At 37.6% G+C, this 24,257-nt stretch overlaps 1 protein-coding gene across 3 annotated transcripts in view; it reads right to left on the bottom strand.

Annotated features, from left to right (window-relative positions):
- The window catches only part of COPG2 (COPI coat complex subunit gamma 2), a 120,111-nt gene that overhangs the window by 50,468 nt on the left and 45,386 nt on the right, over window positions 1-24,257 (bottom strand). For all 3 annotated transcript variants that reach the window (XM_045864257.3, XM_045864258.3, XM_064574938.1), the window contains 5 exons: window positions 8,620-8,753; window positions 7,996-8,063; window positions 5,592-5,780; window positions 1,154-1,249; window positions 591-834 (listed from right to left, as the gene is read on the bottom strand). In XM_045864257.3, the coding sequence (XP_045720213.1) occupies window positions 591-834; window positions 1,154-1,249; window positions 5,592-5,780; window positions 7,996-8,063; window positions 8,620-8,753 (731 nt within the window). The remainder of the gene's footprint in view (window positions 1-590; window positions 835-1,153; window positions 1,250-5,591; window positions 5,781-7,995; window positions 8,064-8,619; window positions 8,754-24,257) is intronic.

Genomic DNA, 24,257 nt, shown 5'->3' with positions numbered 1-24,257 from the left:
AGGTGCCCGCTTCAGAGGGCTTTTAAGGGAGAAAGCTACATTAGAGTGAGTTGAAGAAAAAAATGGACAATAAATTCAGGGAGGCAGCTAGTGACAGCTGCTCCAAGTTTACCTGACAGGGGAGGCCTGTCAGTAGCTAGTAAGAAACAACGCATCAGAGGAGGGTTTATAATTCTTAATAGGAGAGATTTTCACCTGTTCGTATGCTAAGGGGAAGGAATGATGAGAGAGGAAGGAGGAAGTAAACAAATTTCTAAGACCTGTGTAAAAGTCTCTTAACTGACACACACACACACACACAGTTCATAGATACTCAAACTGACGGCTCTCACTCTGAAAAACCGCAGGACGCCATCACCGTACTCTGTCGTACTGACAGCCAGGGGTCATTTGTCTCTAACGTAAGGCAGAAATCAGGATGGAAACTGTAGTACAGACCAAGAGCGGTGTGGCTGGCCTAAGTATGCTCAAGATCCTACTGTCAAATAGACCTTGCAACTTCATTTTCCAATCTCATCACCACCCCCTTGAGTTAACAAGCATTTCAAAAGATTAGCAGGTACATCAGTATCAGCGTTCCAATGACTCACCAGCTCTGACAGCCTCATTCTCCAGTACGACCCTATTAAAAATAAAGCGGATATACTTGGAGGGGACAGGCGTTCTGGGGCCCTCTTTGCCCAACAAGTGTAGAATCTTAGTAGCCAGAACAGTGTGTTCACAGTCCTCAATGAATTCACAAAGGTGGGCTAGACCTGCTTCTTTACCCTCAGGGTTCTCTTCCACAATGCTGATTATGCAGTCCACAATGGCCCGCTTATATTCAAAGCCTCCCTGGCAAAAGAGAAAACTGCCATTCATTCTGAGGACGCTTTTTGGAGAAATGCTTCTACTCCCAGGCTCAAGCTTCTAATATTCAAATTTCATTTCCTTTCCCTTCTGAAAGAAACAAAAGTGTTTTTTTTTTTTTTCCTCCAAGGGGGAAAACTAAAACAATAGCATATGTAACGATAAAACAGCAACCAGAATTAAGCATACCATTTTGGAGGCATGCCAAGATGATAGAGCTGTTTTAAATACCACGTAGGATATTTCATGGGTATCATAAAAATTTAAGAGAGCAACTTCCTATGTTGAAAACATGTCTACCTACATCATCTCGGAGCATGTTGGAGAGGAAAGTCATCATGACACTGTGCTTTCGAGGGTATTTCTGACAGAGCGCACTAATTGCCTGTACAACCACCACCTGTGGAAAAACAAACACAGAAAGGACGTTCATTTTTACACCTTTAGCTACAAGGCATACTTTCCCTCTTATTTACTGCAAGCTAGAGTGGCACGCTAGTTATCTAGAAGGGCAATAACGGTTCTTCATGAAAGATAGGCAAGGAGACCTCACAGGAAAATAAAAAACAATGTACAACTGAAGTTTGTTCAAGAGACCCCATCCCTTTGCTCCAAGCCAATAAGCACAAAAAAGTTTTAAAGTGAAGAGTAAAAATAAAAAGCAAACAGAGGGGCGCCTGGGTGGCTCAGTTGGTTAAGTATCGGACTCTTGATTTGGGCTCAGGTCATGATCTCACGGTCATGAGATCAATCCCCACACCAGGCTCTATGCTCAGCTCGGAGTCTACTTGAGATTCTCTCTCCTCTCCCTCTGTCCCTTCCCCCTGCTCACTCGTGCTCATGCTCTAAAATAAATAAATTTTTTTAAAAAGCATAAACAGACCGATTCCCATAGAAGAAATAGAAAATGACCAAGGAACTACTTCACAAAGTGGTTTCTAGGAAAATTTTACAACTTTGAAGACCACTGTCAAGAAGTGAGCATGGTATGAGATTTTCCTCTACTTGCAAGCTAACAAGTTAGTCTGCCACAGGTTCATGGGTTATGGTAGAGAAAACACAAGACTCCTGGATCAGAGATGAAGGACAATTAAATACAGCAATAGCAGTAGCCAGAGCATCAGCATTTGGGGGCCAGTTTCCTCAGAGGGCAATGTGAAAAGGGCCACAGTAGCTCTCATTACAGAAGAACCCTGAGGTGTGGAACTGGAATATTTCACAGAGGGTAGTAAGCAGCTGGACCTTTGTGCCGAGGGGAAACTTCTTTCTTATCCTGGACAGTGAGCATGCTTGCTTTTTGCTCCAGGGAAAGTACTAGCTGTATCTTCTAGGACTGTGCGGAAACCTGCCCTTTACTTTTAGAGGGAGACGCTCTATCTTCTAAGGCTGGAAGAGATCTTGCAGTATACAAAGGGAACATATACATGTATAACTAGTTAGAAGATATACTGGATACAATCATTTATAACAGCAACAACAAACAAAATAAGAAAAGCATTTTAAAAGCATTCAAAACTAACAAAAATACTATAAAATATTCTTGAAAGGCACAACGGTAGATTTGAACAAGTTAAAAGATATTCCTCGTTCTTGGGACAGGATGTCTCAACATCATCAAGATATCTTGATGTGATCCCATAAGAATGCCAATGAGATTTTTTCATGAAGCTAAACAAGTTAATACTAAAATTCATAAGGAAAAATAAACATATAAGAATAGCTAGGGAAAGAATGAAAACAAAGAGCCATGCGAGGGGACTGAGAGGTATTAATACATCCTACAAAGTGTGTATGTTTAAAATAGTGTGTGGTATTGATATATGAATAAATGAACAACAGAATAGAATAGGAAGCCCAAAAACAGACCCATATACATATGGACTTTAGCAGATGATAAAGGTGGTATCTCAAATCACTGGGGCAAAGACAGTCTTTTAAATAAAATGGAGGGGGGCCAACTGGATAATCACTGAAAAAGGGTAAGATCAGATCCATTTCTCATACCATATATAATAATAAAAAAAGAAGACAGTAGGAAGGGAGAAATGAAGGGGGGGAATTCAGTGGGGGAGACGAACCATGAGAGACTATGGACTCTGAGAAACTGAGGATTCTAGAGGGGAGAGGGGTGGGGGGATGGGTTAGCCTGGTGATGGGTACTAAAGAGGACACGTACTGAATGGAGCACTGGGTGTTATACGGAAACAATGAATCATGGAACACTACATCAAAAACTAATGATGTAATGTATGCTGATTAACATAATAAAATAAAAAAATCCAATGTATCAGAGATCTAAATGAAAACAAGGAACTATGCATGCAGTGGAAGAAATCTTAGGTGAATCCTTATTCACCCAATCAGATTCTATAATCTGAAGGGAAAGCTTCCTAGATTCCTTCCTTCCTTCCTAGCTTCCTTCCTTCTGGAGTGGGGGAAGGGGCTGAGGGAGAGGAGGAGAGAAAACCCTAAGGCAGGCTCCACGCCCAGCATGGAGCTCAGCGTGGGGCTTGATCTCAGAACCCTAAGATCATGACCTGAGCCCAAATCAAGAGTTGGACACTTAACCAACTAAGTCACCCAGGCGCCCCTGAAGGGAAAGTTTTCTACTACCCAAAAGTCAAATGCAACAAGATTGACAAATCTTACTACATAAAAATAACAAACTTCGCACAACAAAAGACACCGTAAGAAAAGTCAAAAGACAAATGACAAACTGGGAGAAAATATCATAACATATTTCATGGATAAAGAACTAATATCCCTAATATATTAAAAAAACTTGAAATAACTGAGGAAACAAAAGACCAAAATTCCTATAGAAAATGGAAAAAAGAGATGAACAAATGATATTCAAAAAGAAATATTACATGATCTTTAAAAATGTAAAAAGATGTTTAACTCACCTCATTAAGAAGAGAAATTCATTAAAACTACATTGAGATCACTTTCTCACCCACCAAGCTGACAAAACTTCAAAACACAATACACTCTACTGGTGAGGCTAGGGGGAAACTGGCACTCTTAAACATGCTGGTGGAATTTAGCATTCTCTACAAATAGACTACATATTGATTTACCCTTCAACCTAGCATATGAACTTCTATGAACCGACCCTGAGATGCACCTCCAACATTTTAAGAAAACATATGCACCAGGTTATCCACTGCAGCATTATTTGTAATTGCAAAATACTGAAAACTATCTAAATACCTAAGCATAGGAGACTCATTCAGTAAGCTATACTACACAGTGACATTCATAACCTCCTAAGGTTCCGCAAGATTCAAAATGTCTACTTGAATAAATAGGCTGTTTGTTTTTTAAAAGTCTAGATACAGGGGTGGCTGGGTGACTCAGTTAGGCATCCGACCCTTGATTTTGGCTCAGGTCATGATCTCAGGGTCCTGAGATCGAGCCCTGTGTCAGGCTCCACATTGAGCGTGTAAGCCTGATTAAGATTCTCTCTATCCCTCTCCCAGTGCTCCTGTGTACTCTCTCTAAAAAATATAAAAATAAAAAGTCTAGATATATAGAAGAGAGTGAATAGAGCAAGTTATACTTATTTGAGAAATAAGAATGAAATAATAAAATCTTTCTACTTTAATTCTTTTAACTGAAATTTATTTTATTGTTCTTTTGATCATCTCTGACACATTCTCACCAGTTCTATTCAACACTATAGTGGAAATCCTAGTCATTTTAATAAGGCAAGAAAAAGAAAGGGAAGGCATTTAGGTTGGAAATGAAGAAACAAAACTGTCTGTATTCACAGATAACATGATTATGTATACAGACAATCGTAAGAAATGCATAACAACTACTGGAACCAATAAGGGTACTCAGCAAGGATACCAAGTTATGAGAAAGCAAAAAAATATATGTATCTATTTTTATATACTACTAGCAAACAATAAAGTAGAAATTTCAATAGGATATAAAAGCATAAAATATTTAGATATAAATTTAACGAAAGATGTGTACAAGATCGATAGAATAAATGCTGTAAAACACTGCTCAGAGAAATTAAAGAAGACCTAAATAAAGGGAGAGGTATACCATATTCATGAACTGGAAGAATACCATTATGATGTCAGTTCCCCCCAGATTTATTTATAGATTCAACATAACTCCAATCATAATTCTAGCAGACTTTATTTTATAGAAATTATAAAATGATCCTAAATTTTATATGGAAATGTAAAGGACCTAGAATATTAAAAAAAGGACAAAGTTGGAAGACCACCTGCTTTACATTTAAGAAGTACCATAAAGCTACATTAATCAATACAGCATGGTACTGGCATAGGATTGACAAATAGATCAACAGAATGTGATAAGGAACCTAGATATATACCTACAGTTATACAGTTATCTGCTTTTCAGACAAAGATGCCAAAGCACTCTGATGGGGAAAAAGAGGACTTTTTCAAAAATTATGCTGGAATGACTAGATATTAGTATGGAAAAAAAAACCCTGAACTTATCACACACAATATATATATATTTAATTCAAATTGGATAATAGACCAAAATGTAAAAGCTGAACCCATAAAACATTTAGAAAACATAAGAAAATATCTTTAAGATCTGGAAGTAGACAAAGGCAATAGAACAGTGAAAGAAATTAATAACTTGAATTTCATAAAAATTTAACACTTTTGCTCATCAAAAGATACTGTTAAGAAAAGAAATAGGCAAGCCAGAGACTGGGAGAAACATGATCATATTTAAACTTTTACCTTGAACTCATCTGAGATTTCAGATACAAAAGAAGATATCTGCTTCATGAGCCTGTCCACACTGCTCTCACTCCCTGTTTTGAGGAGTGTAGTAATGGCCAGGGTTGCAATGCTTCTGTTTGAGTCTGTGATCAAGTTTTCTAAGTCCAGATTGCAGGCAGTAACAGCAGAGGGGTGCTTCATTGCCACCTTGTGGAAGGGCAAGACAAATAATAAGCAAACTGCTACTAATGAAGACCAGAACTTTAAAAAACAAAGAAAGAGGAAAATAGACATTTTAATTAAGGTAAGCAGCTTTTAAAAATCTAAATGGGGCAATATAGGTCAAAAGTAATTGTTTTAAGAAGAACATCTCCAATTAATAAGCTATGATATATCATTTGATACACGATTAACTGCCAGAGTCATAGTATAACAAAGCACTTTCTCTTCCTAGGTTTCTATAATCTTTGTAACAATATCACAGTCTGTGGTTTTGTTTTGTTTTTTAAGATTTTATTTATTTCAGAGAGAGAGAGCACACAAGTGGGGGGAGACAGGCAGAGGGAAAGGGAGAAGTAGAGGTCCCGCTGAGCAGGGAGCCCAACTCGGGGCTTGATCCCAGGACCCTGAGATCATGATCTGAGCCAAAGGCAGACACTTAACCGACTGAAACACCCAGGCGCTCTCAGAGTCTATTTTATTACAGTTGGCCTATTTCTCTTTATAGTACATGTGTACATGGATATCTATTCTACTAGATGTAAGGATCTTGGAGAATCGTACCTACTGTGGTAAACACTGCTCAAAGACTGTTAATATCTTATCACTTAGAAAACACTTCTGTATTTCAGCAAACTCCAGCCACTAAAACATGTCTGTCCTTCTCCTGCTTCTTTGCTTTTGTCAAAATTGTTCACTTCTCCATCTCAATATTGGTATAGAATCCTTTACCCACAACTTAAAAAATTTGAAAACTCAGCAAAGTATTGGCATCAAAATTCATTTAACAGGAAAATCTGACCCAAACTAATGTAAAACAAGTTAAATATGAATTTATTCCACTTAGTGAGGATAGTCCTATGTATAGCACAGAAATATTAATATGGCTTTAAAAAAAGAAATATTAATGTGTTTAATGGTAGGGTACTGCTCTAGGCTCAGTGGGGGTAGTATATAAGAGATAGCACCATATTGCCTTCCTAAAATTCATAAAATACTGAATTCTGAGGCACATCTGGCCCCAAGTTTACAGATAAAGGAATGTGGACCTATATCACTTCTTAAAAAAACAATTCAAATTGTTATTCTGTAAAGGGTTCTTCTGTGGCTGTCCTATAAAGGTTTTTCCATGGCTTCTCTCGCCTCCAATTGTTCATACTATTAATTTATAATAGATCACATACTGCCTTATGACAAGTCTTCTACTACATTAAACTTTCATTTCAAGGAAATGAAATGGGTGGCTGAGTTGGTTAAGTGTCTGCCTTCAGCTCAAGTCAGGATCCTAGGCTCCTGGGATCGAGTCCCGTGTTAGGCTCCCTGCTCAGCAGGGAGTCTGCTTCTCCCTCTACCCCTCCCCCCGGCTCATGATCTCTCATGCTCGCTCGCTCTCTCAAATAAAATCTTTAAAAAAAAAAATAAACTTTCATTTCAAATGTTTATGGTTATTTAATTTATTCTATGTTTCTGAATTGTATTGTCTAAACCTATGGTGTCCAGTAGGGTAGCCAATAACCAAATGTGACTACTAAGCACTTGAAATGTGGCTAGTCCAAATTAAGATATGCTCCAAACATAAAAATAAGCACTGGATGTCAAGACTTAGTGTGAAAAAATATAAGGCAAAATAGATCTTTAATAATTTTACACCAATTCCATGTTGATATGACATTTTACATATATTAGGGTAAATAAATTATTAAAATTATTTTCATCTTAAAAAATGTTTAATGTGGTTACTATAAAATTTAAAATTACATGTGACTCACATTGTGTTGCACCAGCACTGTCCAAGAAAACTTTCTACACTGATAAAAATGTTTGGTATGTTTGCATTGTCCAATATGAGACTCACTAACCACATGATTACTGAGCACATAAAGTGTGACTAGAGTGACTGAGGAGCTGAACTTTTTATTTTATTTAATTTTACTTAATTTAAATGGAAATAGCCACTCATGGCTAATGGCCATCATATTGGACAACGTGGTTCTCAGCTATAAAGTGCTCAGAAGTCGAATTATAATCTTTAGTTGAATAGTAAAAATGGCCATACCTAAGGCCACAAATACAAGGAAGCTGCTATAGAAGTGAAGCCCATAAATCCTATTTACTAACCTTGGGGAGAAAGCCAAATGCTTCACATGTAATGATTCTCAATCAAACATTGATATAAGTCAACAGTTGGCAAAGGGACACCTACCTTGTTCAAGGTCCTCACAGCTGCGTATCTCAAAGCTGGCTTAGGAGAGCTACAGAACAGTTGAAGAACTAGAAAGAAAAAAAGATCACTGTGAATATAGCTCACTTCATCATATTGCATATATCTGAAAATATAGTACATAAAGTATAGTATTCAAAATATGCATAAGGAGATTAGATCACAGCATCAAAACTTCACATGAGAAATGTATCATCAAAAATAGTAAAAACACTTTTTGTTAAACTATAAAAAGTATAAATATAGGAAACAAAGTTTATTTTTCTATAAGAATTAATATACCCACTAATATCTGAATTTGTGGTAGCAATATTTATAGTTATAAGAGCAAATGGACTTTTTAAACATGAAAGAGAACTGAAGGCATGAAAGTTACTTGATTCCAAGCAAAAAATTTTTAATGTTTTATATAGGGAAATGGTAACTTCAGAAAAAGAGGTAATTAAGAACAACAAAAATAAACCATCTACATACCACAACACAAAGGTATATATAATAGAGCTAAGGTTCAAAAATCATTCTTACTACCTATCCTGCAGAACTATGGAACTTAAAACAAAAACATACGAATATAAACAAAATCCAGCTATCAAACACACAACTAACCTGAAACGGCAGGTGCCAACTCCCTGGCAGTACAGTTAGGAAGATGGATGATAGCTGACGCAGCTTCATAAATAACCATTTCATGTTTATTTCGCAAGCAGCTCTCGATGAAATCAAAGAGTGGACTTTCATGGCTGACAATAAATACACATAGGGCATCATCAGATATCAAAAAGAACAGGTGTAATATGCACAGCACTTAAAAACACAGGCAGAGTGGGCGCCTGGGTGGCTCAGTTGGTTAAGCAACTGCCTTCAGCTCAGGTCATGGTCCCGGAGTCCTGGGATTGAGTCCCACATCGGGCTCCTGGCTCGGTGCGGAGCCTGCTTCTCCCTCTGACCCTCTCCCCTCTCATGCTGTTTCTCTCTCTCTCTCAAATAAATAAATAAATAAAATCTTAAAAAAAAAAAAAAAACACAGGCAGAGTGAGAAGCACTTTTGGAATTATGGATGAAGGACCTCTGAAAATCCATTCCTCCAAAAAGCAATGAGAACACTGGCATAAATTTTCAAAATTAACTTTTTCAGCACTCTAGAAATTAGCCAAAGGCCTGCAACAATCCCAAAAACATTTATTCAAGGAAAATAGCTGAATCTTCCTAACAACAGCAAACAAGCTTTCTGATATTTTCACTTGCTGTATTTCTAGTCCCTCTTCCCAGTTTCATGGTGGCCTTGGAAATCAGCAGCCTCAGAATTGCAGTAGCTATGACAGCCAGCAGCCTAGCAGCCATTGGAGGAGGCTGATGGGTTTGGAGCTCCCTCAGAAGCCCTGTCCCCAGGGAACTGTCACTATTCGACCTGACTGGTGCTCCCTAGAAAAGCCCCGTTCATGGAGCTAATCTTTGTTTCATCTGACTCAGAGCCCAATCAGTGAGGAAAGCCCTAGCCTCAGCAAGTTTGTCCCAAAAAATCAGTGGCAACTGTTTAATACTGCAGTTGCCAGGGGCAGTGACTCCACCTGGGGCAAACAAGAGGCTGGCCAAAAAACTCAAAAGGAAAAATATGAGAAACGAGCTCCATGGGAGACTTTGGCAATTTCTGACACATTCCTGGGGATCCAGAAGGCCACGCACATGTAGAACGCCGTGCAAATACCCAGGAAAGACAAGATAAGGCCTAACCTCTCACCCGTGCTTGCCTTTGAGGTTCTGTGCATGTAGGAAGTGAAGGCTAAGGCAGAGTTGTAAACTGCCAGAGCATGGAAGCCATGTCCCAACACACAAAGTGCCCATTAGAAAAAGAGTTGGAGACCTATTGGCTTAAATCATTTAAGAAACTGTCAAATCATCAGCTGATGACTTAGCTAATTAAGCAGAGACTTCAGTGACTGCATGTGACAAAGAGTAAGACTGCAGAATTTGTCCAGGAAAGACACTAAATAAATGACAACAACAAGCAGCAACAATAACAATCTCTGAGGATGGGGAAGAGGGAAATGTTACTAGAGTTACCACAATACTTAAAATATCCAGTTTTTGACAAAAAGTTATGACACGTGTAAAGAAAGAGTAAAGTATGCAGTCCATAGCAATTATTCTTGGGGAAGCCCAGGTATTAGATATGGCATTGGATGTACCAAAGACTCTGTCAATGAATATAAACATGTTCAAAGCAATAAAGGAAACCATGTGTAAAGAATTAAAGAGAATTAAAGACATGACAATCATACCTCACCAAAGAGATAATATCAATAAAGAGAAATGAGTTTTGGTTTATTTATTGTGTTGTTGTTTTTAAAGAAACCAAATAGAAATTCTGGATTTGTAAAGTGCAATAATCAATGAAATATTCAAGTCTGCAATTCAGCAGCTGATCTGCACTGGCAGTAGAAAGAAATGAGTAAACCTGAAGGTAGGTAAACTAAGATAATCCAGCTGAGAAAAAGAAAGAAAAAAGAATGAAAAAAAAAAGAAGAGCAGAGCCTTGGAGATCTATGGAATATGACCAAGGTATGAACAACTGCATAATAGGAGTCCCAGAAGGAAAAGAGAGACACAAAGGGGCAAAAGGAATGTTTGAAGAAATAATGAAAAAAAAAAAATTGCCCAAATTTGATGAAAGCACTAATCCATGCACTTGAGTCTCTCAAAAAATCCCATGGAGGATAAACAGAAAAAGATCCACACAGAGACACACCATAAGCCAAAGAGAAGATTTTTGACAGCAGCAAGGTAAAAACTACTCATTGTGTAATGAGTAAATGAGTAGTTTTTACAGGGGAACATCAATATGATCAATGGCTAGCTTTCCACCAGAACAATGGAAGAAATAGGGCAGTAGAATGCCATAGTCAAAGTGCTGAAACATAAAGACAAGAATTCTATATCCAGCAAACTATCCTCCAAAAACAAAGGCTAAAAAAGACATTACCAGGGAAGCAATGACAGAGAATGCACTGCTGACAGATTTACAAAAAATACTAAAGGAAGTCTTTAGACTTAAAGATTTACACTAAACAGTGATGTGAATAATCAAGGAGAAAAAAGAGCACTAGAAATGATAAATATGTGAGCTGATATAAAAGAGTCCATAGATAAATTGTTTTCATTTCTCCCAACTACTTTAAAGGACATAAAATGTTACAAAGCAATAATTATAACATTATAGTTGACCCTTGAACAACAGGTTTGAACCACATGGGTTAATTTATATGCAGAGTTCTTATAATAGAGTACTGCAAAGGTATTTTCTCTTCCTTATAATTTTTTTCTTTTTTTTTTTTTTAAAGATTTTATTTATTTATTTGACAGAGACAGCGAGAGCAGGAACACAAGCAGGGGGAGTGGGAGAGGGAGAAGCAGGCCTCCCACCGAGCAGGGAGCCCGATGTGGGACTCGATCCCAGGACCCTGGGATCATGACCTGAGCCGAAGGCAGTCGCTTAACCAACTGAGCCACCCAGGCACCCTATAATTTTCTTAGTAACAGTTTCTTATCTCTAGCCTACTTTATTGTAAGAATACAGCATATACTACATAAAACACAAAATACGTGGTGTTTATGATATCAATAAGGCTTCTGGTCAACAGTAGGCTATTAGCAGTTAAATTTTGGAGGAGTCAAAAATTATATGCAGATTTTAGACTACCTGGGAAGTTGGCTCCCTTAGCCCCCACATTCTTCAAGGATCAACTGTATATTGTTGGACTTATAACACATACACATCATACGCATGACAATTATAACAAATAGGAGCCCAGAGAGAATGAAACTATACTGGAGAAAAGATTCTATTTTTTACTAAAATTAAGTTAGTATTAATCTGAGGTAGTAGACTGTGGTAAAGTAAAATGCATATGCTAATCCCTAGAGCAACAACTAAGAAAAAACTGAAAAAAAGTGAAAATATTGACAGAAAAATTAAAATGATACACTGAAAATACTCATTTAAGACAAAACAAAGCAGTCAAAGAGGACAAGAGAAACAAACAAAAAAAGGCAGGAGACATATAGAACAAATAGCACAATGGCAGAAGTAAATCCAACTATATCAATAATTATGTTAAATGTAAATAGTCTAATTACCCCAACCAAAAAATAGAGATTGCCAGACAGAATAAAAAAGCAAGATCCAATTATATGCTGTCTACAAGAGACACACATTAGATTCAAAGATACAAACAGGGTGAAAGTAAAAAGATGGGAAAAGATAGGCCATGCAAACAGTCACCATTAGAGATTAGGACTGACTATATTAATACCAGACAAGTAGAATTTAAGACAAAAATCTATAAGAGAAAAAAAGATATTTCATAATGAGAAAGAAGGTAATACATCAGGATGATATAACAACAATAAACACATATACACTTAACAAAAAAGCCTCAAAATACATGAAGCAAAACCTGACAAAATGAAAGGAGAAATAGCTCGTGTAACCATAATAGTTGGAAATGTCCATACCAACCCAATGATCAATAGAACTAGACAGAAAATCATCAAGGATATAGAACAACGTAATCACCCAACTTAACCTAAAACATTCAACCCAATGACTGTAAAATACATTCTTTCCAAGTACATATGGACAGTTCTTAAGGATGTAATAAGTGCCGGTCACGAAATAAATGTCAATACATTTAAAAGGACAGAAATCAAAGTATGTTTCCCAACCACAACTGAATTAAATTATAAAACAGAAAATAAATTTTAAAAATCCCCAAATATTTGGAAATTAAACATTTTCTAAGTAACCCACATATCAAGAATAAATCAAATGGAAAATACTTTTAAACCAAATGAAAACAAAGACACATCAAAATTTGAGATGTATCTAAAGCAATGTAGGAAGGAAATGCATAGCTTTAAACACTGATACCAGGGAAGAAAAGTCCCAAATCAATAACCTAGGCTTCCACAATTAAGAAATTAGAAAGAGAAGAGTAAATCAAGCCTACAGCAAGCAAAAGAAAGGAAATAAGATCAGAGCAGAGATCAATAGACTAGAATGCAGAAAAATAATAAAAAAGAAAATCAATGAAACCCAAAGTTAGTTCTCTGAAAGATCAACAAAATTGACAAATATTCGGCTAAACTAATTTAAAAAAAGGAGTGGGGCGGGGAAACAAATTATCAAAATCAGGAATGAAGAAAGGAACAACACTACTGACGCTAAAGAAATTTAAATGATTATAAGGGAATATCATGAACATCTGTATGTCATTTCTGGGGATTTGTCCCTAGAAATACCAAATTACCAAAACTGACTAATGAAGAAATACATAATCTAAATAGGCTTATGAGTTATTCAAAATCTTCCCTCGGGGGCGCCTGGGTGGCTCAGTCGTTAAGTGTCTGCCTTCGGCTCAGGTCATGATCCCAGGGTCCTGGGATCAAGCCCTACATCGGGCTCCCTGCTCCGCGGGAAGCCTGCTTCTCCCTCTCCCACTCCCCCTGCTTGTGTTCCCTCTCTCGCTGTGTCTCTGTCAAATAAATAAATAAAATTAAAAAAATAATAATAATAATAAATAAATAAAATCTTCCCTCGAAGAAAAGCAGAGGTCCCAATGGCTTCACTGGTTAATTCTATCAAATATTTAAAGAAATAATACCAATCCTTCAGAAACTCTTCCAGGAAATAAATGAGGGGAGTACACTACTTCCCAACGCTGTGATGTCAATATTACCCGTAACAAAGCCTGACAAATTTTTGCAAGAAAACTATAGTCCAATATCCCTGAAATAGACACAAAACTCCTTAACAAAATTAGCAAACTGCATCCAGCAATATATAAAAGAATAATCAATATTCACAACAATTCACAATAACCAAGTAGCATTTATCCCAGGAATGTAAAATTGGTTTAACATCAGAAAAATCGATGCATGTTATATACTAAATTAATAATATAAAGGACAGAAACCACAATTATCTTAAAAGATGCAGAAAAGCAATTGACAAAATCTAACACCCATTCATGATAAATATTCTCAAAAAACTAGAGACTAAATGAAATGTCCTCAACCTAATAAAAGGCACTTTCAAAAAATGCACATCATGCTTAATGCTTTCCCCTTATGATCAGGGACAAACCAGGGATGTCTACTTTCACCACTTGTACTCAACATTTTAGTGATAGTTCAAGACAGTAAAATTAGGCAAAAAAAAAAGAAATTAAAGACATCGGTTTGGGAAAGGAATAAGTAAAACTGTCTTTGTCCACAGATGACATGATCCTGAACACAGAAAATCCCAGGGAACACACACACACACACACACACACACACAGAACTAATAAATGACCACAGCAAGGTTACAGGATACAAGGTCAACCTGCAAAAATCAGCTGTATTTCTATATATTGGCAACAATAATCCCAAGTGAAATTAATAAAATAATTCCATTCTTAATAACATAAGAATAAAATACTTAGAAATACATTTAATAAGAGAATGCAAGACTTTTACACTGAAAACTATAAAACACTGCTGAGAAACCTAAATACAGAAACAGTCTCTGTTCATGGACTGGAAGACTCAGTAGCAAGATGGCAATTCTCCCAAATTGATTTATTCAAAGTAGATCTATTGTTCTATTCAGTGTAATCCCAACCGAAATGCTGGCAGGCTTTTGTTGCAGAAATTCAAAGCTGATCCTAAAATTTATATAGAAATGCAAAGGACCTAGAATAGTCAAAACAATTTTCAAAAACCTAAATATATAAAGCAATCACTGACGTATCTGAAGGAAAAACAGACAGCAACACAATAATAGTAAAACACTTCAAGACCCTATTTTCAGTAATGGATACAACATCCAGATAGAAAATCAGTGGACTGGAATAACATTATAGACCAAGTGGACTTAACAGACATATACAGAACATTCCAACCAATAGTAGCAGGATGCACATTCTCCCCAAGTACACACAGAATATTCTCCAGATTAGATTACATGTTAGGTCACAAAACAAGTCTTAACAAATTTAAGAAGATTAAAATCCTACCAAGTATCTCTTCTAACCACAATGGAATGAAGCTAGAAATCAATAACAAAAGGAAAACTGGAACATTCACAAATATGTAGAAAGTAAACAACACACTCTTGAACAACCAATGGGTCAAAGAAGTACTTAAAGGAGTTTAAAAAGGAAAATTAGAAAATATCATGAGACAAAAACATGCAATAAAAGCAGTACTAAAAAGGAAGTTTATAGTGAAAAATTAAGTTTTTAAAATGCCATCTATGTAAATATACATACAAAATAAAAAAGAATTGCCAGAGAAATCCTGAGAATTAACAACTGAGGGGTAAGGGTCATTTCATCCAAAACTGATCTGCTGACCACCCAAAAAAGAAGCTGAGTTCCTATGAACCTCCATGACAACTGGACTCAGCCCAATGTGTATGGCAATCAATTCCGGTCAACCCAAAACTTGGGCTGGAGTTCCTTCCCATCATGCCAAGGGAGGGGCTGGTACTTCCCCAACCATGAAAGAGGAAGATTTCTGCTACCAACATGCCACATCATACAGCTGCAAGATTTGGATCCCAGACCCTGATTATGCCAGGGAAGGGCTGCTTCCCCTAAAAAACTATGCTGTCAAAATAGGTTCTATTTGGTGGCATATAATTGTTCAGGGTTGTCTCTTCTAATTTCTTCCCCTGTGGCATCAGATATAATGTCTATCATATTATGTTACTTCTGCATCCCACCCCTGATCACAACAGTGAATGGCTGTCGCTTCTGCACTTAAAGCGGTTTAAGAGCCACAAAGCCCAAGGGTCCTAATCCCTCTCTTGGGATGTGAAACCTGCCCTGACAGACCTCTGTGCACTGAACTGGAATGAATGGGCGCTGGGGCAGTCAGTGCATCTGCTCCGGTTTCCGTCTCTATGGGTTGCTCCCACTGAACGCTACTCCAGTAGGCTGTGTGTGAGTTTTCCTTGGACATCTGTGCTTATTTGTGTAAGAACTGTTACAGTGAGGTGGGCATCAAGTCAGGTTTCTACTGTGGCCTTCTGGAAGTAAATCAAAGCGAAGGAGGTCAAAGACACATTTTGTCATTATGACCCGTCACTGGGATGGCTGGTCTCACTAACTACCTGTGAGAAATAGCCCTAAAATCCCAATGAATGAAAAACCTGGGGGATATCACTGCCCAGGTTAGAACTCCTTGGTTGTTATTAATGGTCTTGATGGGAGTATCCCAGGAAGAGGCAAATTTGACTGAGGGCAAGGCTAAACAATCCCTAATAAAATTACATACATATGCACAGAAAAATAAGGATGTAAAACAAGAGCTGGCAAACACTCTGGCAGAATAAGGGAGGATTTGTTCCAGCATGTATCCACACTATGATGAAGCTGTGATAATAAAGAATGTGTTGTTGGTGCAGAAACAGAAAGAGAGCTCCTAGAGCCGAGGAGCCCAGAAACAAAGGAGTACAAGGATACCTGACTTATGACACAGCTGACATTGCAGAGCAGTGGGTACGAACACATATTTCAACAAATGGTAGCAGGACTACTCAGTATCCATAAGGAGGAAAAAAAGAAATTAAATTGTTACCTCATACCATATCCAAAAAACAATTCAAAGTAGATTATAGACCTAGAACACCAAAGTTAAAACTATAATGCTGATAAAAAATAGCATAGAAGATATATTTGAGAACTTGAACTAGAAGATGTCTTGAGCAAGACACCAAAAGTATTATTCCAAAAGTCAAAGACTGATAAATTTGACTACATTAAAGAAGTTCTGTTCATCAAGACACCAAGAGAACAGACTAACTTGAGTGGCAAAAGCTATTTGCAACATATACAACCAAAAAACAACTCCTAGAAATCAGTAAAAATAAGGCAGATAACCCAATTAAAAACTGGGTATTTCAACAGAAAAGATATTCAAATGGTTAATAAACATAAAAAAAGGTTCCCAAACTCATTAGTAATTAGGAAATTACAAACTAAAACCACAATGACTTGACAAGGATGCCAAGGCAATACAAAGGAAAAATAATCTTTCACCAGATAGTGCTGAGACAACTGCAAACTCCTATTTCAATCAGATCTCCACATGCAAAAGAATGAAACTGGACCCCTACACCTCACACTATATATAAAATATCTCAAAATGTATCAAAGACCTAAATATAAAAGATAAAATTATAAAACTCTTAGAAGAAAGCATAGGTGTAAATCTTCATGACCTTGGATTAGACCATGGTTTCCTTAGTATAGTACCAAATGCATGAACAACGAAAAACAAACAAAAACAAAAAAAGCCCAAAACAAAACCTACATAACCTGGACTTCATCAAAATTTAAAACTTCTGTACTTCAAAGGACACAACCAGGAAACTAAAAACACAATCCACAAAATGGGAGGAAACATTTGCAAATTATGTATCTAATAAAGGTCTAGTGTCCAAACTATATTTAACAATGATTACAACTCAATAAAAGACAACCCAGTTTTTTAAATGAGCAATGGATCTGAATAGACCTTTCTCCAAAGATCTACAAATGGGGGTGCCTGAATGTTTCAGTTGGTTAAGTGTCTGCCTTCAGCTCAGGTCATGATTCCAGGGTCCTGGGATGGAGCCCCATGTCAGGCTCCCTGCTCAGTGGAGAGCCTGCTTCTCCCTCTCCCCCCCCCCCCCCGTTTGTGCTCTCTCGAGCTCTCTCTCAAATAAATAAATAAAATCTAAAAAAAAAAAAAAAAATCTACAAATGCCCAATAAGCACATGAAAAGATACTCAACATTATTAGTCATTAGGGAAATTCAGCCTTTGTTGTTATCAAACCAATAGCTTATTTGTACAATTTTTGGTCAATAAAATTTTTTTCAATGGGAGGGGCGCCTGGGTGGCTCAATCAGTTAAGCATCTGCCTCGGCTAAGGTCATGATCCCAGGGTCCTGGGATCAAGCCCCAGGACAGGCTCTCTGCTTAGCGGGGAGTCTGCTTCTCCCTCTCCCTCTGCCTGCCGCTCCCCCTGCTTATGCTTACTGTCAAATAAATGAATTAAATACTTAAAAAATTTTTTGTCAATGGGAAAAAAACACACAATGAGATACCTCATCACACTGACTACGAGATATATAATAAAAAAAGACGGTGCCTCGGTGGCACAGTTGTCAACTCTTGGTTTTGGCTCAGGTTGTAATCTCAGGGTTGCGGGATTGGGCCCCAAGTTGGGTTCCGTGCAGAGTCTGCTTGAGACTCTCCCTCTCCCTCTCCCCCTACCCACCCCTGCAGGCTTTCTTTCTCTCTCTCTCTAAAAAATAAATAAGTAAATCTTTAAAAGAAAAAAAAAAGACAATAATGAGTGTTGGTGAGGTTGCGGAGAAATTGGAACCTCCATGCACTGTGGGCAAGAATGTAAAATAATGCACCCATTTTGGAAAACGGTTTGGCAGTTTCTCAAAAAGTTAAACACAGAGTTACATTATGACCCAACAAGTCTACTCCTCGGTCTATACCCAAGAGAATGGAAAACATACTCACATAAAAAATTATGCATGACTGTTCATAGTGGCATTATTCGTAACAGCTAAAAAGTGGAAACACCCAAATGTCCATCGACAGAAAAATGAATAAAATATGTGATAGCTACCCAGTGGAATATTATTCAGCCATAAAAAGAATAAAGTATTGATACTTCTATAATATAGATGAACCCTAAAAACATTAAGTGAAAGAAACCAGAAACAAAAGACCACATATTGTATGATCCCATTTATATGAAATGTCCAGAACAGGCAAATCCAGAGAAACAGGAAGCAGATTAATGTTTTCCAGGGGCTGAGAGGAGGGGGAGGAATAGGGAGTGACTGTTAATGGGTTGGCAGGGGGGGTTCTTTTTGGAATGATAAAAATATTCTGGAATTAGTGGTGGTAGTTACACAACTTTGTGAATATACTAAAGACCACTGAATATACACTCTAAAAAGGTGAATTTCATGGTATGGGAATTATAGCTCAATAAAGAAAATCTAATACACCCCCTCTGATTAGTAAAAATTTTAAAATTTGACATCAAGTCTTGGCCTCAGGGGATCTCAGCCTACTGGCTGGATATAATCACTTCGAAAAATGGTCTAACAATGATCGACCAATTCCATTCCTGGAGACCTATCTATAGAAATAAATGCTTACATATAAAGAGAGAAAGCTATGGTAATAAGGTAGTGTGGTATAAGCCCAGGAATGCTGTTTGTAGCTGTTTCATTAGTAAGTGCTCAAAACAGAAAACAACCCAAATGCCCATTAATAGAAGAATGAATATAAATGAACCTGGAAGGATTCAATCAAGGAAATATACAATTAAAATGAACTAGAGCTTCAGCAAAAACAAGGGTGAATTTTACACTGAAATACTGAGTGGGGAAAAAAAAAAAACAAGATACAAAACATAGCATGATTCTAATGACATAATGTTCAAAACAAGACAAAACTAAACCTTACTGCTTATGGATGCATACACAGGGGGTAAAAATCTAAAGAAAAGCAAAGAAATTACTACCATAAAAATCAGAATAGTGACTTCTCCTGGGGGTAGGTATGACCAAGAGGATACATAAAGCATTTCTAGGATACCAGAAATGTACTACCTAGCATATGGGCATTATATGGGTATTCCACAGCAATTAGATATAATGTAATACAATTTTAAGTCTTATACATTTCCCTTATATGTATACTATGTTTTTTAACTTAAAAATTTTAAAGAATATTGTATATTCTCTCTTGGATCTAGGGTTCTAAATGAGGTAAATTTTGTTATCAGTGATACACAGACTGACTACAGTTTTCTACTTTTATAAGTGATTTGTCTGTTTCTGCGACATGAGGGGTTATAGTCTTCCAAACCCTTTATTTTCTTATATTTAAGATTTTACTGTACATATTTTGAAGCAATGTTATTAAGTATAGTTAATACTTAACCGTCCTTGAGCAGTGCAAGGATGAGGGGCACCAAACCACTAAGCAGTCAAAAATTCATGTATTTGACTCAAACTTAACTACAGGTAGCCTACTATTAACTAGAAGCCTTACCCACATCATAAATAGTTGATTCACACATACTTTGTATGTCATACGCATTGTATATTGTATTCTTACAATAAAGCAAGCCAGAGAAAAGAAAATGTTAAGAAAATTAGAAGGAAAATACACTTATGATACTGTACTATATTTATCCATGTGTAAGTGGACTGCACAGTTCAAACCTGTGTTGCTCAAGGGCCAACTGCTTATACAAGTTCACTCCCATGATATTATTTAGACTATTATACTTTTGTCAAAATACAAAATCCCACTTTGTCATTTTTAATGTTCTAAATCCTGATTCCTTGTGTTCTGACTTGTATTACTATTACTAAGCAGCAATTATTATATATAGTGTTAGTGTCTATCAAACATGCATTTTTGATACATTTTTTTTTTTTTTAAGATTTTTATTTATTTGACAGAGAGAGACACAGCAAGAGAGGGAACACAAGCAGGGGGAGTGGGAGAAGAAGAAGACTTCCCGCGGAGCAGGGAGCCCGATGTAGGGCTCGATCCCAGGACCCTGAGATCATGACCTGAGCTGAAGGCAGACGCTTAACGACCGACCCACCCAGGCACCCCTATTTTTGATACATTTTAAACTTTTCCTTGTCACTCTGTTTAGAAGTGTCTGTTATAAAAAGCTATATAATAGATCTCTTATTTTGTTTACCCGAACTGATACTTTTAAAGATTTGAGAGAGCACGTGGGGGGCTGGGGGAGGGAGCATCAGATTCCCAGCTGAGCAGGGAGCCCGACATGGGGCTCAATTCCAGGGCTGAGATCATGACCTGAGCTGAAGTCAGACACTTAACCGACTGAGCCACCTAGGTGCCCCCCGACCTGACACTTTTTTTTTTTTTTAATAAAGATTTTATTTATTTTTTGACAGAGAGAGAGACAGCGAGAGAGGAAACACAAGCAGGGGGAGTGGGAGAGGGAGAAGCAGGCTTCCCGCTGAGCAAGGAGCCCGATGTGGGGCTCGATCCCAGGACCCTGGGATCATGACCTGAGCCGAAGGCAGACGCTTAACGACTGAGCCACCCAGGTGCCCCCGACCTGACACTTTTAATAAGTAATCCTTTAATAATGTAAGTAAATCCACTTACATGTACTATAATAGAAATATTTTTGCTTGCAACCTCTATGATGGTCCCCCCAAATCTGCACTTTTGAAAATCCACATCGCCGTGTAGTCCCCTCCCACATACTAGGCTTGGGCTCTGTAACCAAGGGAATCCATCAGCGGTGACAGCAGGTCACCGTCGAGATTAGTTAGGTTATAAAGCATTGCAGCTTTCCATGTGAGCCTCTCGCCTTCAGCTCGCTTACTTTGGGAAAAGCCACTGCCATGCTGTGAGGACATTCAAGCAGCCTATGGAGAGGCTGCCAAAGAAAGAAACTGAAGCACCTGGCCAACAGCCAGGGAGAAACTGAGGCTTATCAACAGCTTCACGAGGGAAATTGGAAGTGGATCCTCCAGATCTAGATGAGTGCAGCTCTGGCTGACAGCTTGATTGCAACTTCCTGAAGGACCCTGGACCAAAACCAAAAGCTAAGCCACTTCCTGATTCCTGACCACAGAAACTATGAGATGATGTCGGTGATAAGCTGCTAAGTTTGGTGCTAATTTGTCACACGGCAAGAGATAACTAATACATTTACACTGAATTCTGCCCAATTTATTTTGTTTTGTATTTATATACTCCAGTAAACGTTGATCAAGTTTTTTTCTTCCATTTTTATTTCAACATTTTTAAAGCTTTATGTTCCACTTATATTCTTAGTTACTAACCCATATGTTTTTCTGACAAAGTTTAACATTAATAATTAACATCTTGGGGCGCCTGCTCAGTCAGGAGAGCATGCGACTCTCGATCTCAGGATCATGCATTCAAGCCCAATGTTGGGGGTAGAGACTACTTAAATAAATATAAAAAAGATAATTATTAACAACATCTTCCTCCCTCCCAAAAAAAAAAAAACAGACAAAAGAAAACAAAACCAAAAAACAAGACCAAAATCTTAGCATGCTTTTACTTCCATCTAATACCACCTTCTACACCATCATTTATCATGTTGCTGTCTTCTGGAATCTTTGAACTTTTTATTAAATTTTAAAAAGTTAAAATATCTATATTACTAATGCTTACACTAATCCATTGTTCACTCTTATTTCCTAAATCCCACTGCTGCCTTCTGAGCATGTATTTGTTCATGGAGTAAATCTATGAATAATTCCTACAAAGTGATTGATAAACTAGTTATGGCAAACCCTTACATTTAAAAATACCTTTCATCCTCAGTGTTGAAGGTTAGTTTGGGAGAGTCGAGCATTCTAGGCTGACCGTTATTTTCCCACAGCACTATGAAGACACTGCTCAACTGCTGCTTTGCATACAATGCCACAGAGAAACCTAAAGTAAAACTACAGGTTAAGTATCTTTGTTTTCATATAATCTTTAGAATTTTCTCTTTATCCTTGTTAAAAAAAAATCAGTGTTAAAGTGTGCTTGCTTATCTTCACACAGCATTCTACTTAGCATTTGTGCTGCACGTGTGTGCTTGTGTTTACTCCAAGGATCCTACCTTTCTACAGGTCTGAGATCTGATCAGCCACTTAAAGAGTTAACTTTGTATTAAATTATATAAAAATACAGAAAGTACATGAAATGTCTGTGTCCCCCTCACTCCCCCGAACTCATAGTCAAGCCCCAACCTACAGTGTGACTCTATTTAGAGATGGGGCCTCTAAGGAAGTAATTTAAGGTTAAATGAAGTTATACGGGTAGAGTCCTGATCTGATAGAGCACTCGCTCTTGCCCCCCTTCGTGTGTGTGTGTGTGTATGTGTGTTTGTGTGTGTGTGTGTATAGGAAGATCATGTGAGCACATGGGACTAAGATGGCACTCTGCAACCCAAAGGAAAGTTCTCACCAGGCACCACTCTAATCTTGGATTTCCTGGCTTCCAGAACTGTGAGCAAATACATTTCTGTTGTTTAAGCCACCTAGTCTGTGGTATTTTGTTATGGCGGCCGTAGCATAGTAATACAGTAGCCGAACTTAGAGATGCCCCCAGTGATTCTTGGTTTCTGGTATCCATTCCCTTTTCTAGTCCCCAGCCACACTGAATAGAGTTGATCTTTTTATCCAACAGAATATTGCAGAAATGCTGAAATGTGGTTTCAAAGACTAGGTCATAAAAATGACTGTGACTTCCACAATGTTATGAGGACACTGAACAGCCCTATGGAGAAGCCTACATGGCAAGGAACTCAGGTGTCCTGCCAACAGCTTGCACCAAGGCACCGGTCATGTGAGTGAGTGACCTGGAAGCAGATTCTCCAGCCTCCCTCAAGCCTTCCAATGACTGCAACCCCGCCCAACATCTTGATTGCAACCTCATGAAAGATCTCAAGCAGGAACCAGCTAAGAACACTCCCAACCCCTGACCTACAGAAACCATGTGGAGCAAAATAAGTGGTTGTCCTTTTAATCTGGTTAGGTTCTTCAGTAATTTGTTATACAGCAGGAGATAACTAAGTCCTATGTGCAATATTACAAAGCTACAATGACAAAGAAGATGAATACTTCAAGCACTACAGGAGCCCCTAATGCCACCTCCCAGGCACAACTGTGCTTCTGCCCTAAAGATAAATACAAACTTTTAATGCTGTACATCAGTTGTGCCTGTCAAGTCTCAAATTAACTCAAACAGAACCATATAGAACAGATCTGTGTGACTTAGGGAGATTTACCCATGTGGTTGTATTTAACAGTACTTTGTTCATGTCTATTGTTTTGTACACTATTGACTATGAATATACAATTTATTTTTTGATTCTAATATGTCGGACATGTGGATTCTTTCCATTTGGACTGAACAGCAGTCCTAGACGTATCCTTGGTTCGTCTTTTGACACACAAATGTATGTATTTCTATTTGGTATTTAAAAGAAGCCAACTGAGATTCTGCTTGGTGGTGCACTGAATCCACAGATCAAAATAAGATGTGACATCTTTATAGTATTGAATATTCCAATCTAAGAACAAGATATATCCCTGCATTTATTCAGGTTATACTTCAATAACATTTTATAATTTTTGTAGAGATGTACACAGTTTTGGGGAG

The sequence above is a fragment of the Mirounga angustirostris genome, unplaced genomic scaffold (assembly GCF_029215605.1).
Source record: "Mirounga angustirostris isolate CCGP_5_RB_7025 unplaced genomic scaffold, mMirAng1.0.hap1 SCAF_12, whole genome shotgun sequence".
Lineage (NCBI taxonomy): Eukaryota > Metazoa > Chordata > Mammalia > Carnivora > Phocidae > Mirounga > Mirounga angustirostris.
This window is presented reverse-complemented; position numbering and strand designations above follow the sequence as displayed.